This window comes from Cynocephalus volans, chromosome 10 (genome assembly GCF_027409185.1).
Source record: "Cynocephalus volans isolate mCynVol1 chromosome 10, mCynVol1.pri, whole genome shotgun sequence".
NCBI classification, from domain to species: Eukaryota; Metazoa; Chordata; class Mammalia; order Dermoptera; family Cynocephalidae; genus Cynocephalus; species Cynocephalus volans.
Genome location: NC_084469.1, coordinates 92,169,986 through 92,186,767, shown reverse-complemented (window position 1 = coordinate 92,186,767; position 16,782 = coordinate 92,169,986). Strand labels below are relative to the sequence as shown.

General features: G+C 55.5%; 1 protein-coding gene across 1 annotated transcript; it reads left to right on the top strand.

The window, feature by feature from the left end:
- Positions 1-10,924: 10,924 nt before the first annotated feature.
- CIMAP1D (CIMAP1 family member D) lies at positions 10,925-16,567 on the top strand. The gene is made up of 4 exons (XM_063109945.1): positions 10,925-11,051; positions 11,894-12,001; positions 14,586-14,699; positions 16,083-16,567. The coding sequence occupies exons 1-4, from the start codon at positions 10,925-10,927 to the stop codon at positions 16,565-16,567; spliced, it is 834 nt and encodes a 277-aa protein (XP_062966015.1).
- The last annotated feature ends 215 nt before the right edge of the window (positions 16,568-16,782 follow it).

The following is a 16,782-nucleotide window of genomic DNA, read 5'->3' as shown; positions in this document are numbered from 1 at the left end:
ATTTGTCAAAAAACTGTGTATACTAAAGTTTATATTTTCCTACAATCCCTACAATCCCTACAATTCCTACACACTCAGTAAGTGCTGGATGGAGGGATAAATGTGTGGTAATTATGGCCAGAGGAGAGCTCCACGAGGAAGATACAGAAGGGGTGCGCAGAGCTGCCTGGGGGTTAGGACTTCAGCATTTTAACAACAGATTTTTTTTTTTGAGCAGTGTTAGGCTCACAGCAGAACAGCGTAAAATAAGGTGTTTACCGTATACCCTCCGGCCCCCACCCATAGCCTCCCCCGCTATCCACGTCCCCCACAGAGTGGTGCATTTGCTACAAGGCAAGACCTTCCATTGACACGTCATCACCCAGAGTCCACAGTTTACATCAGGGCTCCTGGTGCTGGACATTGTCTGGGTTTGGACACATTTACATTGGCAGGAACCCACCGTTATAACATCCTACAGAATAGTTTCCCTGCCTCAAAAGTCCCCCCTGCTCCCCCTATTTAATTCTCTCTCCCCAGCCCCTGAAAACCACTGATCTTTCTACTGTCTCCATAGCCTTGCCTTTCCCAGAAGGTCACAGAGTTGGAATTGTGCAGTGTGTAGCCTTTTCAGACTGGCTTTTTTCACTTAGTCATGTCGTCTGCATGTCTTTGCATGGCTCCACAGCTCATTTCTCTTCATGGCGCCCAACAACACGCCATTGCCTAGATGCACTGCGGTTTATTTATCCATTTCCCTGCTCAAGGACATACTCGTTGCTTTTGAGTTTTGGCAGTTTTGAATAACGCTGCTATAAGCATCCGCGTGCAGGTTTTTGTGTACATAAGTTTTCCACTTATTTGGGGAAACGCCAAGGACTGTGGTTGCTGGATCAGGTGGCAAGAATGTGTTTTGTTCTGTAAGAAGCCGCCAAACTGTCTTCCAAAGGGGCCGTCCGTTTTGCATCCTCTGGAGCAGCACGTGAGGACCCCGGCTGGGTGTTGGCGTCCTGACAGCTGTGTAATTTGCAAATCCCTAACGACGTGTGGTGTTAACCTTCTTTTCATAAGTTTGCTTGTGTATCTTCTTTGGTGACGTGTCTGCTATGGGTTGAATGTGTGTCCTCTTCAAAGCTCAGGTTGGAACCAAATTAAACTAAGGTATTTGAAAGGTGGGGCCTCTGGGCAGTGGTTGGAAAGAGTCCTCATGAATGGATTAATGATTTGATTCATGGGCTATCAGGGAGTAGACTCGGGCCTTTATAAGGAGAGCACGTGAGCAATAAAAACGCTCTTGACATCCTTGTCATGTGACACCCCGGTCACCATGGTACTCTGTACTGTCTCCACCAAGAAGAGGGCCCTCACCAGATGCATCCCCTGGACCTTTGACTTCCCAGACTCTAAAACTGTAAGAAATAAATTCCATTTCTTTATAATTACCCAGTTTCGGGTATTCTGTTATCAGCAACAGAAAACGGACTAATACATGTTTGTTCAGGTCTTTGGCTCATTTTTATTTTATTAAAAAATTTTTTAAAAATTTATTGAAGCATAATTGATTATACATATTGGTCCATTTTAAAATCAGGTCATTGGGCTGGCCAGTCAGCTCAGTTGGTTAGAGCCCAGCCATATAACGCCAAGGTCACAGGTTCGAATCCTCACAACAGCCGGCTGGCTGCCAAAAATAAACAAACAAAAAAACCCACAGGTCCACACAAATTCCACTCAGCATTATTCATAACACTAAAAAACCTGAAAACAACTCGAATTGGGTCATTCATTTTCTCTCTGTTGAGTTTTAAGAGTTCTTTGTGTATTTTGGATACAAGTCCTTTATAAGGTGTATCTGTGGCAAATATTTCCACCCAGTCTGTGGCTTGTGTCGCATTCTCTTGACAACATATCTTTTTGGGGACACAGTCCCACCATATCACCTCGCTGCCCCTGGGGTCCCCTGTAGCATCAGTGTCCCCAACTGTCCTTCCTGGGTCCAGCTGTTACCGAATCCATGTCTGGCTGCCAAAACAGAAACAAATGACCCAAAAGTCAAATGTTGGTGAAAGTGGACGTCAGCTTTTTATTCAGGAATCCTGGTGACCTGAGGAGAGATGCTGGACTGACCTATCTCCCTGGTAAACCTGAAGGACAGTGGCCAGGCTAAAGCCACCTCCCAGACTCACGTTTACTGGGGAGTTTTAAAGGGGCCGAGGGAATGGAACGTGGGACATGAAAAGCAGGAGGGAGGGCACGTGCAAGGGGCCAGGTGCAAAGTGTCACCCAGGCTCAGTCTGGCTTCTGTTTTCACCCTTGACATTCTCTTAGGGTCCTGCAGGATTTTGCTTTGCTTCGGGGTAGAATCAGCAAAGCTTTATCAATATCTTCCTTGGTTTCTCAGGATCTGGACAGTATGTGTCTCATGGCAAGTTTGCAGCTCCAGGCTGACTGGAAAACAGCTTTACATTTATGTGAATAATGTCATCTTGCCTCATAACCAAGGTCAGAAATATCAAATATCCATGGGAAAAGAGGGACTCAGAGAAATGCATGCTGAGAGAAAAAACTGACTTTTTTTTCCTTCCTAAAACCCATGTGGAGGGCTGGCCGGTTAGCTCAGTTGGTTAGAGCTCAGCCTTTTAACACCAAGGTCACAGTTCAGATCTGTGCACCAGCCAGCCACGAAAAAAAAAAAAAAAAAAGGTTCATGCGGTTTTAGGTCCCCACATGGCTCCAGTCCTGCCCACTTCAATACAGCGTTGCCCAGCGCAGGGACAGATGCAGAGGAGATTTTCAGTCAATGTGTGTGGGCAAATCTCCCATAACATTTCACGTTACAAAGGATGTGCCCCTTTCACAGATGGGGAAAGTGAGAGGAAAGACAGAGAAAAAGGGGTCTTTCCTCTTCCCCTCAAACCTGCACGAGCTCGTGACCGCTTTGGCCAACAAGATGCACAGAAATGACCGCATGGGATGTCCGAGGCTGGGTCATCAAAGAGGACATGGACCCCAGGGTGCTTTCCTCTCTGGAAGCTCACCCTTGGAACCCAGACGCGGTGTTGTGCAGAAACCCTGGCCACACGTAGAGCCTGTGTGGGCGTTCTGGCTGGCAGCCCTGGGGGGGTCCCCAGAGAGCCAGCACCAGCCACCAGACCTGTGAGAGGAGATGGTGGCCCCAGTCCCCGAGCCTCCCCAGCTGAGGAGCTGTCCCCAGATTACAGATGCATGAGCAAAATAAATGTTGCTTTACCCCACTAAGTTTGGGGTGGTTCGTTGTGCAGCTGTGGTAACTGGAACAGAGGACAACTAGCCACTTTGGAGGGCCGTTTCTAAAATGGAAGGAAAAAAAGGTACACTTGTTATGACACAGCAAGGCCCCTTCTCAGTGTCTGATCTGGAAACCCTCACTCACAAGCACCAGGGGACCTGCCCGGAAATTCACTGCAGGACGGTTGTAATGGTGCAAACCCTGGAGCAGCCTCAGTGACTATTGAGGAGTGGGCTGGGGGTGGCTATAAAAAGGCAGTCGGGTGGGTGACATGGGCACAGGCTGGCAGGTGGGGGTTAGGTGATACAGTGCAGGGTCTAAGACATTGTGGATTTGAATCCTGGGTTCACTGCCTGCTGGTTTCATGACCTATGCCTCAGTTTCCTCCTCTGTAAACTGGGGCTGATAATGGAAAGTCCCTCATGGGCTGGCGTTGTGAGCATGGTGTTGGCAGGGCAGAGTTGCCCATGAGTACAGTCGACTACTTGTATTAACGCTGTTGCTACAACTTTTATGTGCTGAGGACGCCCTATGGCTCCTGTAATTTCCCACAGTGGGAAATTAATAAGTGCCCACCAACTAAGGCAGGGTTTTTCCACTTGGCACCACTGACATTTGGGGGCCTTGTCATGGGGGGCGCAGTGCTGCAGGGTGTTGGGCAGCGTTCCTGGGCTCTTCCCACCGGATGCCAGTAGCACCCCCAAGTCTTGGCAACCAAAAATGTCTCAGACATTGCCGAGTGTCCCCACTCGGGGGGCAGAATCAGTCCCAGTTGAGAACTGCTGGTCTAATGACCAATTCTAGACTGAAATGCTCTAGACCCGGGCTGGCCAACACAGAAGCCACTGGCCACATACCGTCATTGAACACTGAACTGTGGCTGCTCCAAATTGAGTGTTGCGTATGCGAAGCTCACTCCAGATTTTGAGGGTTTAATGCACGCGCGCGCACACACACACAAGCAGTAAAACATCTCTCTATAGCTATATATAGATTTTTTTTTTAACCTTTGGCTGCTGGCTGCTGCAGGGATCAAACTTTGGACCTTGGTGTTATCAGCACTATGCTCTAACCAACTGAGCTAACCGGCCAGGCCCAAATCTATAATTTCTGCGTGCTGAAATTGTAATATTTTGGATATATTGGGTTAAATAAAATGTATTATTGAAATCAATTTCACTTGTTTCTCTGTCTTTTTGTTTTTGATATGACTACTAGAAATTCAAAATTACACATGTGGTTTGCATTCTGTTTCTTAGCGGGCAGTGCTGCACTCTTCAGCTAGACTGGGAGCCTGGTGAGGACTGGAGCCTGGCACACAGTAGGTGCTTGGTAAACGCAGTCCCTGCACTCATAGCAGAACCCAGAAGCAAGGTTGGACATTTGGATTTGGGACCTGGGGAAGGGTTTTGTAAACTGGATGGGGCATGGGGTGACCTTAGATTTTAAAAGATCATTTGGTTGCTGAGTGTGGGCAAAACACAGAGGGGGGCTTCTAACCAACAGCCAGTCAGAAGAGGGTCCCCAGTCTTAGAGCGACAACCAAGAAATAAATTCTGCGCACACCTGAGTGATCTGGGAAGGGGATCATTCCCTCTCAAGCCTCCAGATGAGACCCCAGCCCTGGCTGACCCCATCTTGGCGGCCTGAGCAGAGGACACAGCTACACTGTGCCTGGACTCCCGACCCTCGGACACTGTGGGATACAAATGGGTGCGTGGGTTTGAGCCACTGTGTTTGTGGGAACTGGTTACACGGCACAGATAGAAAACTAATCCCTGACTTGCATGTCTGGCTGCCAGACGTCTCCACGTACATCTCCCTCGGGTGCTCAAACCCACACTAAGGGAAGGAAGGTCTTCATCTTCCCCTAGAACCTGCCACCCCTGCATCTCCCCACCTCAGGTCAGGTCGGCTCCATCCTGTCAGGATGTGGGACTAAAAATCCTGGTGGCAGCTTCAGCTCCCCTAATTCCCTCACCCCCTACATCAAAACTGCAGCAAACTGCTGCTTCCAGCTTCAAAATAGACCTGGAGCACGGCCAGTGATCAGCTTTTCTTGGACCACCTAGGCCACCCCCAGCATCCGTCCCCAGCATCCGTCCCCAGCATCCGTCCCCAGCATCCGTCCCAGCATCCGTCCCAGCATCCGTCCCCAGCATCCGTCCCCAGCATCCGTCTCCGTCCCCACCGCCCGTCCCCACCCTTCGCCCGTCCCCACCGCCCGTCCCCACGGCCCGTCCCCACCGTCCGTCCCTCCGTCCGTCCCCACCGTCCGTCCCCACCGTCCGTCCCTCTGTCCGTCCCCACCGCCCGTCCCCACCGCCCGTCCCCACCGCCCGTCCCCACCCTCCGCCCGTCCCCACCGCCCGTCCCCACGGCCCGTCCCCACCGTCCGTCCCTCCGTCCGTCCCCACCGTCCGTCCCTCTGTCCGTCCCCACCGCCCGTCCCCACCGCCCGTCCCCACCGTCCGTCCCCACCGTCCGTCCGCACCCTCCGTCCCACCGTCCGTCCCCACCGCCCGTCCCCACCCTCCGCCCGTCCCCACCGCCCGTCCCCACCGCCCGTCCCCACCGCCCGTCCCCACGGCCCGTCCCCACCGTCCGTCCCTCCGTCCGTCCCCACCGTCCGTCCCTCTGTCCGTCCCCACCGCCCGTCCCCACCGTCCGTCCCCACCGTCCGTCCGCACCCTCCGTCCCACCGCCCGTCCCCACCGCCCGTCCCCACCCTCCGCCCGTCCCCACCGCCCGTCCCCACCGCCCGTCCCCACGGTCCGTCCCTCCGTCCGTCCCCACCCTCCGTCCCCACCCTCCGTCCCCACCGCCCGTCCCCACCGCCCGTCCCCACCGCCCGTCCCCACCGCCCGTCCCCACGGTCCGTCCCTCCGTCCGTCCCCACCCTCCGTCCCCACCGCCCGTCCCCACCGCCCGTCCCCACCGCCCGTCCCACCGCCCGTCCCCACGGCCCGTCCCCACCCTCCGTCCCCACCCTCCGTCCCCACCGCCCGTCCCCACCGCCCGTCCCCACCGCCCGTCCCCACCGTCCGTCCCCACCGCCCGTCCCCACCGCCCGTCCCCACCGCCCGTCCCCACCGCCCGTCCCCACGGTCCGTCCCTCCGTCCGTCCCCACCCTCCGTCCCCACCGCCCGTCCCCACCGCCCGTCCCCACCGCCCGTCCCACCGCCCGTCCCCACGGCCCGTCCCCACCCTCCGTCCCCACCCTCCGTCCCCACCGTCCGTCCCCACGGCCCGTCCCCACCCTCCGTCCCCACCGTCTGTCCCCACGGCCCGTCCCCACCCTCCGTCCCCACCCTCCGTCCCCTCCGCCCGTCCCCACCGCCCGTCCCTCCGTCCGTCCCCACCGTCCGTCCCCACCGTCTGTCCCCACCGTCCGTCCGCACCCTCCGTCCCTCCGTCCGTCCCCACCGTCCGTCCCCACCGTCTGTCCCCACCGTCCGTCCCCAGCCTTTGTCCCCAGCATCCCTCCTGCTCCAGCGCCCTCCCCTCCGCCCTGCTCTCCCCGCACCGCCCACCGTCTGTTCTCCCTTCAGCCTCCAGAAGGCACCTGTGAGTCGGGCGCGCCCTGCTCTGCCCACAGCCCTCCATGGCTCCCACCTCCCACGGAGTAAAAGCCTGAGTCCTCCCCTGGGGCACAGGACCCTACAGGACCTTCCTTGTCCCCTCTCTGCCGTCCCCTCCCTCCCTCTGTCCCCTCGCTCACTCTGCTCCAGTCACAGGGGCCTCCTTGCTGTTCCTCCCACAGGACAGGCTGCCCCAGGGCCTTTGCATGGGCTGCGCCCCCTCACCTGCTGTGCCTCCCCAGATGTCCCCACAGCTCCTTCTTCACCTCCTTCAGGTCTCTCTGTGACGTGACCTTCTCAGTGACGCTTCCCCCGCCTGCCTCACTTCACGTCGCACACGCTCACACCTACAGTAAGCACTGGCTGAATTCACAATCATAACAGCTGTACCGTGAGCTGTACCCGCGGCTTCCCAACCTCACACCGAGCCCTGCAGCCCCTCCGAGGACACAGCTGGGTGGTGACATCCCTCACCCCTGGGGCCTGCAGCTGGGAGCCCCACCCCTCACCCCAGTCCAGGAGTACTTGTTCTATTTTTCTGATTTGCTCTCTTCTGTGAAGGAATCAGCTTGGACTAAAAACATGGCTCATTTGCATGTGCTTTGAATTACTTTGCATCTCATTTACAAGACTCTTCCTTGGCAGTAGTTGAAAAGCTCTGGGCTGCAAATCGAGTTAAGCTGGCTGGTTATTTCAGTGGTTAGAGCATGGTGCAGATAACACCAAGGTCCAGTATTCCATCCCCGTGCCAGGCAGCCTAAAAAGAAAAAAGAAAAAAAGGGGGGTCAGCCAGGGACCCGTGGGCTGGAGGGGGCTGCACCTGGTCTGGTGCGGTTGCTGGCCTTTGGTGTCCCTAAAGCTGCTCTGTTGACTCCACTGGCCATCTCATCCTGTCTCACTCTGTGTTAGTTCTTGGTGCCTTCCCACATCACAGAGGGGAAACAGGCAGGCAGGGCCAAGTGGAACCTGGATGTAGAGTCCTGTTCCTGTGAGGGAGGCAAGTGTCACAGTCCACATCACAACAGGGAAACTGAGTCAATTGGGGCTGACTCCTGGCTGGAACCAGGGTCTCTGGCTGTCTGCACTCCATGGCTGTCCGATGTGGCCTGCCCCTGGGGACCTGGCATGGGGTGGGAGGGGCTTCAGGGAACAACTTCCAGGCCCTTGTCCCTCTCTCTGCCTGGCCCTGGGTGTCCAAGGCTGGTCTCAGAGGTGGTATCTCTGGGCTCCTGCATGTCTGGCTGGTTTTGGCCAGTGAGAGGCACCGACTGACAGGAGAGAGGGGTGGGGTTCAGGCCTGCAAGCCAGGGGGCCCCAGGTGACTGAGGATGGAGCTAGCAGTGGGCTGATTTGTCAGCAAAGGTGTCCCAGGCGGAGGCTCCTGCAGAGGCCCTGAGGTGGGAACCATTCTCGGGCTTCAAGGATCCACGAGCATCCGATGCGGCCAGAGTGGAGTTAGTGGTGGGGTCAGGACCATGCAGGGCCTCGTGTGCCACAGCGAGGGCTGGGGCTTTATACTAAGGGCTACAGGAATCCACAAGAGGATTTTATTTTATTTATTTATTTATTTTTTGGTCTTTTTGTGACCAGTAAGGGGATCGCAAACCTTGGCTTGGTGTCGCCCGCATCGCGCTCAGCCAGTGAGTGCACCGGCCATTCCTATATAGGATCCGAACCCGCGGCAGGAGCGCCACTGCACTCCCAAGTGCTGCACTCTCCTGAGTGCACCACGGGGCCGGCCCTCACAAGAGGATTTTAAACATTCCCAAGAGTCGAGCTGGGATTAGAACCGAGGAGCACTTGACCCTAAGCTTTGATCTAAAATCTGAGTCAGTCTGGTCAGCTCAATTGATTAGAGTGCAGCCTTTTAACACCAGGATAAAGAGTTCAGATCCCAATACCAGCCACTTGCCATAAAAATAAGGATATAGGTTCAATAAAATATGAGTTGGAGAGTCCTGGGTTCCAGTCCTGGCTCTGATGAGTTACTGAAGGACTGTGCATGTCACTTCCCTCTTTGAGCCTCAGTTTCCCCATCTGAAACAACAGAAGGGACCTCTGAAACAGCCCTGCCCTTAATGAGATGCTGTGATAATTAAACAGAGGACTGCAAAGAGCCTGGGCACTGGGATGTGTTACATGGGACACAAGTGCTCGGCAGAAGCTGGAGACATAGTAAATGCTCAGTAAAGGACATGTCATTGGTCCAGAGATGGGGTCTCTCCTTCTGAGGCCTCACATAGACTGTATCATCCCTTCGACGTCGGTGAGGACTGCAGTGACGTTCCACTTTCATTCCTGATAGTCATTCACGATCCTCATGTTTTCTAGATCAGCCAGTGAGAGATTTATCAATTTTTTTCAACCTTTTAAAGAAGTGATTTTGGGGGGAGGGGCTTTGTTAATTATTTCTGTAGTTTTCTTTTTGTGGATTTCTACTGTTATTTTTATGACATCCTTTCTCTTATTTTTCTAGCTTCTTTGTTGGAACCTTAGATCATTGATATTAAGATCATCCTTCTTTTCTAATGTGAGCATTTAAAGACATCATTCAACCTCTGAGCACTGCATTGGCTGCATCCCACGTCTTCTGACATATTCTCTTTTCACAATTATTTATTTTAAAATTTTTCTGATTTCCCTTGTGATTACTTCTTTGATGCATGGGTTATTTAGAAGTGTGCTGTTAAAAAAAAGAAGTGTGTTGATCAATTTCCAAATTTTGGGGGGAGGAGGGCTGAGGTTTTGGATATCTTATCGTTATTGATTTCTGACTTAGTTCCTTTGTCATCAGATATTATATTCTGTACGTTTCAAATTTTTGATATTCCATGAGGCTTGTTTTTTGACCTTTTACATAGACTATAACAATTTGATTAAAGGGCTTTTAAAAACTACACAATGAATCAAAATTACATTGCAAGGCGAATTGTGTAGCGTGTGAATTATATCTCAATAAAGCTGTTACAAAAATGACAGGGCAAAAGGTCCAACAATACACAAACAAACAAGAATACTATGGAAGACATGGGAATTTGAATTCTATGCATCAAAATTTCCCTGAGCCCCATCTTGGAGCCTGACACAGTGGTAGCCTTCAGTAGAGGCAAGGAAATAGGATTTATTTATGGAGTAATTGCCTGTAGACTGCAGGGTGTCCTGGAGGACACCCCTATCACACCTCTCTGCCCTTGCCCTGCCCCAGGGCCTTTGCACAGGCTGTTCCCCTATCCCAAGGAGCTCTTCGCTCATATGTCCACGTGGCTCCCTCCCTCCCCTATTTCCAGACTTTGCTCAAATCTTACTTTTTAAATGTGGCTCATACTAAGACTCAGCCTGCACCCACATTGCCATCCTGGGCCCCCAAGCCCACTCTACTTTCCATGTCATTTAACACCTTCTAATATTCTACAGAATATGTTCACTTGTTACATTTATTGTTTCTTTTCTCTTGGCTCTCCTGAGAACATCAGCCCCTGTCCCATCCCTACTAGCCCAAACAGAGCCTTGTACACAGTAGGTGTTCAATAAGTGCTTGCTGGATGAAGGAGGAATAAATGAGTGACTGCTTCTCAGCCCAGAGTTGCAACTCGCAGAGTTGTGAACCTGCTGTGTGACCCTGGCCTGTGCCTCAGTTTCCCCAGCTGTAGAAATGGGGCCATGCCACCTGCCACCTCTCCAGTCCCTCCTGCTGCAAGGCTGTGGGTGTCCGGTTTGCAGCTCTGCTCCCTGGGGCCTGCTCTGGCTCCCGCTACCCAGCTCAGCCAGCTCCCAGGGGACCCACTCTGAGGACACTGGATTCTTTCCTGGATCATCCAGCCACCTGGCTGACACTCGATCCCAGCCCCACTTCCAGGTCAGCGTCGGCCAACAAGCCCGGCTTGGGCCAGGGCCCCAAGACTCCCTGCTGAGGGACAAGGGGCCGTCTGTGCGGTCATGGTCATGGGAGGGTGTGGGTGGCCAGGGCTCTGCCAACACAGGTGGAGGCCGTGAAGGTTGGGGACAGTGCCCGGGCCCGTGGCTGCCAGAGCTGCTGCGGCTGAGGAAACGGCACCAGGCCCCTTGGGTGCTGCCCACAGCCCCTCACCTCTCACCATGCGGACCCTCAGCTGTGACTCCGCTCCACGACTGACCACCGTGCCCCTGGGCCGAAGAGCGACAGAGTGCCAGATTCCGGAGACCAGCCTGAGGAAGTCCTGCAGGATGGCCACCCTGGAGAACGGTGTGTGCAGGCCATGGGGGAGGTGTGGCCATGGGTGGTGGGACTCTTGCTGTTCCACCCTCCCTACTGGGGCTTCTGGAACGTTCTGGGGCCTAGCAGGGGGCAGGGGTTCAGGCACGTCCCTGCCCTTCCATAGTCTTCAGTTTTCCTTCCAGTAGGATGAGGTGGCACCTGTGTCCGTTCAACAAGAACTGTGTACCTGGAGGGCGGACACCTGTCTAGGTGCTCAGGGTGCCGCGTGGACAGAGCGGCAAGGACCCCGGGGGAGACAGACAGGAGCAGACACGCCAGAAACGTCCACATGTATCGATCAGTGACAGTGTCCAGCAAAGAGATGGGGCCAGCGTGTGCAGGGTTAGGGATGAGCCACTCTGCTGGGGGACCATGGTCACAAGATCTCAGTGACTTGCAGTGAAAGATGCTTCCGTTCCCCTGTCTGTAACACAACCGCTTGAGTCAGATTCTGTGGCTGCTGCGTGCTGTAGCCGATTCTGGGGGTGCGCCTGGCCCTTGTGGCAATGACGTTCTTGTAGAGACCACTGAACATCGAAACTGTGACAGTGTATCTCTGTGTCTGGGCCTTGGTTTCCTGTCTGTGCCCTAAGACAGCAGGTGACTGCTGGTCCCCCAGCCCCGTCCCACTCTGTGATTCATGTTTGACTCACAATGTGAGTGTCACACCTTGTCCCTTGGGGGGGTGGCAGCCTCCTGTTCCCCCCACTGCTGCCATGGAGTGTGGGTGGGAGCCCTGGGTGGGGCTCAGGAGTCAGGCCCAGGGCCCCTTCCCCCGACCTCTTGGGGTACCTAGCCCCGGGCCGTGACCTCAGGGCTTTGGGCTGCAGGCTCGGGGCCAGGCTTGTACATCCTGCCGTCCACTGTGGGCTACGTCAACCACGACTGCACCAGGGTGGCCAGTCCTGCCTACTCACTTCTCCGGAGGCCCAGCGAGGGTAAGGCCATGCACGGAGGGTGAGTGGGAGACGGGGAGCCGAGGGCCTTCCCGACCCTCCAGCCTCCCCCTGGGAGCATTTCTGGGTCTCCTCAGCCCTGAGATTCAGGCCCCCACTGAGTGAGGCAGGAAGAAGGCAGGGCTGGGCTACAGCCTGCTGGATCTCCCACTTGCTGTGTGACCTCAGACAAGCCGCTGTCCCTCTCTGGTCCTCTGTTTTCTCATTGAGAGACAGCGAGGGGAGGAGCGGCGTGCAGTGATTGAGGCCCGTACTCGCCTTCCTGGTTGTGTCATTCTTTGCTGCTTGACTTCGGGCCAGTTGCCTAAGGGCTCTGTGCCTCAGTTTCCACCTCTGTTGAATGTTAATAACAACAACAACGTTAACCATAATAACACAATCCTTACAGGGTTGTTGTGAGCCCTGAATGAACATCAGATGCCTGGAGACAGTCTCATAGAGGATTCAGTGTCTTTAAGGTGGCAGCACGGTACCTGGTATCAGTAGGCGCCCAGTGCCACGGGGCTATGGAGCCATCAGCTTCTCCAGCAGCAGGGAGGGGCTCCCGGGCCCTGCCATCTCACAGGTTGTTGTGAGCATAGAGCGGACATTCCTTGTTGTTTGGACAGGCAGGGACGGCGATGCTGGTGACCCCACTTCTGTGGTGTCTCCTTTGCTCCTGTCTAGAACGGGTGCAGGGGAGGTGACAGATGGCCTGAAGTTGGAGGGACGACGCCGGCACGTGGACGCCTCTCACCTTTATGAGTGGGGTGCTGCCACGTGCCGGCAAGTCCGCGAGTGTCGTCTCAGTGCTCGCACATTCCAGCGGCCTGTTTTCTAGAGCCACTCGGAGGTCCCAAGTGGGCCGGGTGGGTGGTTGGAAGGCTCTTGTGCAGGTACTTTGGCTTGTATGGATAGAGGCCGACTGGGAGGGTGGCTGGAGAAGGGGCAGGGCCAGCACCCTCTCCTCAGCCTTCGGGATCAGCAGAAATCCCAGGCTAAACAGAAACAGGACTCGGGAGACTGCAAGGGGCTCCCGGAGGCAAACGAAGGCTTTAGCATCACATCTGTCCCCAGGAAGGGGTGAGGAGAGGAAGGGGTTAAGAGCTTAGCTTTGGGCCCAGACAGACCCGGGTTCCAGGTTCAGATCCCAGCCTCAGGACATTTCCTAGGACAGAGGGACAGAGACAACCTGGGGAGTCAGGTGGAAAGGGGATAATGCAAGATTTGCTGAAGGCCCAGGGTAGCCTTCTTGGAGACGGCGGCGTTGGACCTGGCCTTTGTAGGATGAGGAAGAGCTTGGTGGAGCCCCCGGGAGAGGAAGGGGACTCCAGGTAGAGCCTGCAGCACAGGCGGAGGCCTGGAGGTGGGCCTGTCGTGATGAGTTGGGATGCCCTTGTCTGTCACGGGGACAGAAGAAGCTGGAGCATCCGATGGTGCAGGGCTTCAGCACGTTGAGTCCGTGCCAGGCGACCTTTGAACCTCTGTATCCATTTCTGAAAAGCGGAGGTAAAAACAGTGCCTCCCCTGCTGGGTTACCATGAGATGCCGGGAGAGAAGAGTCGGTTTGCACCAGTGTGGCCAGGTATACACAAAATTGCCACGTGACTCTGAGAATTTCCCCAGCCACTTCCAGTCCCGGGGGATCAGCGCATTTGCCCAGGAACTGGGAGGGAGCAGCCAGCGAGCCCATGTTAGGGGCCCACAGCCTGTGTGCAGATAGTTGTGCCCGTGATGGGTGTGCCTGGGAGCCCAGATCAGGGGCACACCTGTGCACACCTGTGGACTCATCAAGGTGAGACTGAGACTTGGGTCCCCTTGACCCCTCCTCGGTGGCTTCTCATGTATGTGTTCAGTGTGTGTGCATGGTGCACGTGTCTATGCATGCACACGTAGTATGTAAACCAATCAATACCTGTCAAGCTACTATGGACAGATGCTCGTGCATATATATCTGAATGTGCTTGAAAATAGTGACAGTGGGGACTGCGGTAATCGTTCCCAGTTATGAAACATCAGGCACCGGAATCCCTTCCTTCCATCGCTCAGCTCACTTTTTGATCTTCTCAACCTACTAATGAGGAAACGAGGTGTAGACAGGCCAAATAACTTGCCCAACGACACATCTTCCTAAGAGGCCCTGCTGGGATCTAAACACGGCCCAACTCAGAACTCCCCTCTGAAGCATGTTATGTGCCAACAAGCCCATGCGCTGAAGTCCCCTCCTCAGAGCCCAGTTACTCTTACTTTACGTACAAGTCTAGCAAACCTTGAGCTGGTTCCCTGGCCCAGAGCAGAGGAGAGGTCTGAGGGGTGGGGACAGCTGCAGACAGGTGGCAGAGCATGCGACCAAGGAAAGGCTGTAATTGCGAGGAGACAGAGGTCAATGAGACAGAGCACTGCAGAGACTGAGGTCCCCCAGTTCAGGGCCACCATGTCTCAGCGCCTGACACTGCTGTCCAGGACGGGGCAGGGGGCGGTGTCTGGAGCGGGTGGAAACGCTTGGGGCTAGCCAGAGGCACGGAAGCTGGCGGAGGGGCAGGAACCGTCTTCAGAGGCACCCTCAGGGCTCTGCTCCTCTCCCCAGCACCTCTGCAGGACACCAGCCCCGGACCAGTCTACTTCCTGGACCCCAAAGTCACCCGCTTTGGCCGCAGCTGCACCCTTGCCTACTCCATGCAGGGCCGGCGCAAGCCTCGGGGTGAGTGTCCGCCTCTGCTCTCCTCTGGTCTCTCATCCGAGGGGTTCTCAGGACTTCTGTGTCTTTGGAATGATAGAATCCAAGGGACTCAGATGAAGGGCTGCGACTCCAGTGTCCAAAGGAAAACCGGAGTGGGTGAAGTGGGACAGGGTCACGACGACGAGAGTGTGGCCAACTGCAGCCCTCCCTTTAAGGACTCTCAGAGTCTCGTTGCACCTAGAGCACCTGACTCGATTACCTGACTCCACTCTCCTATCCACCCACCCTTTCCTCTGCTGACCTATTGCCCATCCACCTGTCCAGCAGCCCACCCACCCACCCACCTGTCCACCCACCCACCCATCCATCACCCACCTGTCCACCCACCTGTCCACCTGTTGATCCGCTGATCTACACATCATTCCATGTGTCCATCCACTTATCTGTCTTTCAGTCCATCCACTATACCACCCTTCTATCAGCACATTCTCCCACATACTGATGAATCCATCCATAATCATTTCATCCACTCACCCACCCATCCACCCACCCACCCACTCACATACCACCCACCCATCCACACACCTATCCACCAATCCATCTGTCTACCCATCCACCCACCCACCCATCCATCCACGCACCCATCCGTCCACCCGCCCATCCGTCCACGCGCCCATCCGTCCACGCGCTCATCCGTCCACGCGCCCATCCATCCACCCACCCACCCACCCACCCATCCATCCACGCACCCATCCATCCACCCACCTACCCACCAACCCATCCACCCGCCCATCCATCCGTCTACCCATCCACCCACCCACCCACCCATCCATTCATCCACCTACCCACCATCCACTCACCCACCCTTCCACCTGTCCGTCCATGGATCCGTCTGTCTATACATTCATGTGATCCCTTCATCCATCCATTTGCTTCTCACTCAACCACTCATCCACCCATCCAGAGAAACATGTATTAAGTCAACTGCTAGGGAGTTGGAGTAGATTTGACACATCATTGCTTTTTTATGAGATCCCCATCTGTGGTGGAGTTAGACCCAGGTGTGGGTCATCCCACCTCAGTGTGGTAATGTCTGGGCAGGGAGAAATACCCAGGCCAGGGGGATCCTGGGAAAGGCTGTCAGGACTCTGTCTGCAAGGATGGTGTGGGGAACGTAGACTGGAGGAGGGGATTGTGGCAAATAGAGGCATGCCTGGCAGAGGGTTGAGCCTGGGAAAGGGCCTGGAAGCCTGGAAAACAGTGTGCATGGATAATAGGGATAGGGAAGAAATACCAGCGGGCTGCTTGAGCTGCAGGATGTACGCAGGCAATACGGAGCCATGCATGGTCTTTGAGCAGGTGAAGACTCTGTCCAGTGCCAACCCTGCTTCCCCACTCTTGCAGATCTGGAGGTGACGCCAGGCCCTGGGGCCTACAGCCCAGAGAAGGCACTCCCTATGTGTCACCGGACATCCCCAGCTTTCACGCTGGGCTCCCGCCTCCGCCTGAGGCCCCTGGATAACTCAGCTCCTGCCCCGAATGCCTACACCATGCCCTCTCTCTGGGGCTCGCAGATCTTCACCAAGCCCAGCAGCCCCAGCTACACAGTGCTGGGCCGAACGCCCCCCACCCGCCCCCCACAGGATCCTGCTGAGATCCCAGGCCCAGGCCAGTACGATAGCCCAGACCTGAACACTTACCGTCAGCGCCGGCCGGCCTTCACCATGCTGGGGCGGCCCCGTGCAATGCGCCTCCTGCAGGAGACACCTGGCCCTGGCACCCACAGCCCAGAGCAGGTCACTGTGAACAAAGCCAGGGCCCCAGCATACACCATGGGCATCCGCCACTCGAAACGGGCCACCACCATGGCCACTGACACCATGCCCTGACAGCCTGTGGGGCACAGGCCACCCAGCTGCCCCTCCTGGGCCAAGCCTCAGTGTCCTATGCTGTGGAGTTGGGTGTGGGCAGGCCACTCCTGGGGCCTGGCTTTGCTGGAGGGGCTCAGAGAATCCAGGAGGGCACTGGGGAAAGGAGCCTTCTTCCCTCCCCTTTTCTGAACTGTCCAAGGTCCTCCTAGGTCACCTGATCCTTCCCGTCCCTG

What these genes read in the sequence shown, in the direction of transcription:
- CIMAP1D (XM_063109945.1), top strand. Translation starts at nt 10,925, where the DNA reads ATGCGGACCCTCAGCTGTGACTCCGCTCCACGACTGACCACCGTGCCC. An exon ending in GATGGCCACCCTGGAGAACG is followed by an intron (nt 11,052 to 11,893) that starts GTGTGTGCAGGC and finishes TTTGGGCTGCAG; the next exon opens with GCTCGGGGCCAGGCTTGTAC. An exon ending in TCTCCGGAGGCCCAGCGAGG is followed by an intron (nt 12,002 to 14,585) that starts GTAAGGCCATGC and finishes TCCTCTCCCCAG; the next exon opens with CACCTCTGCAGGACACCAGC.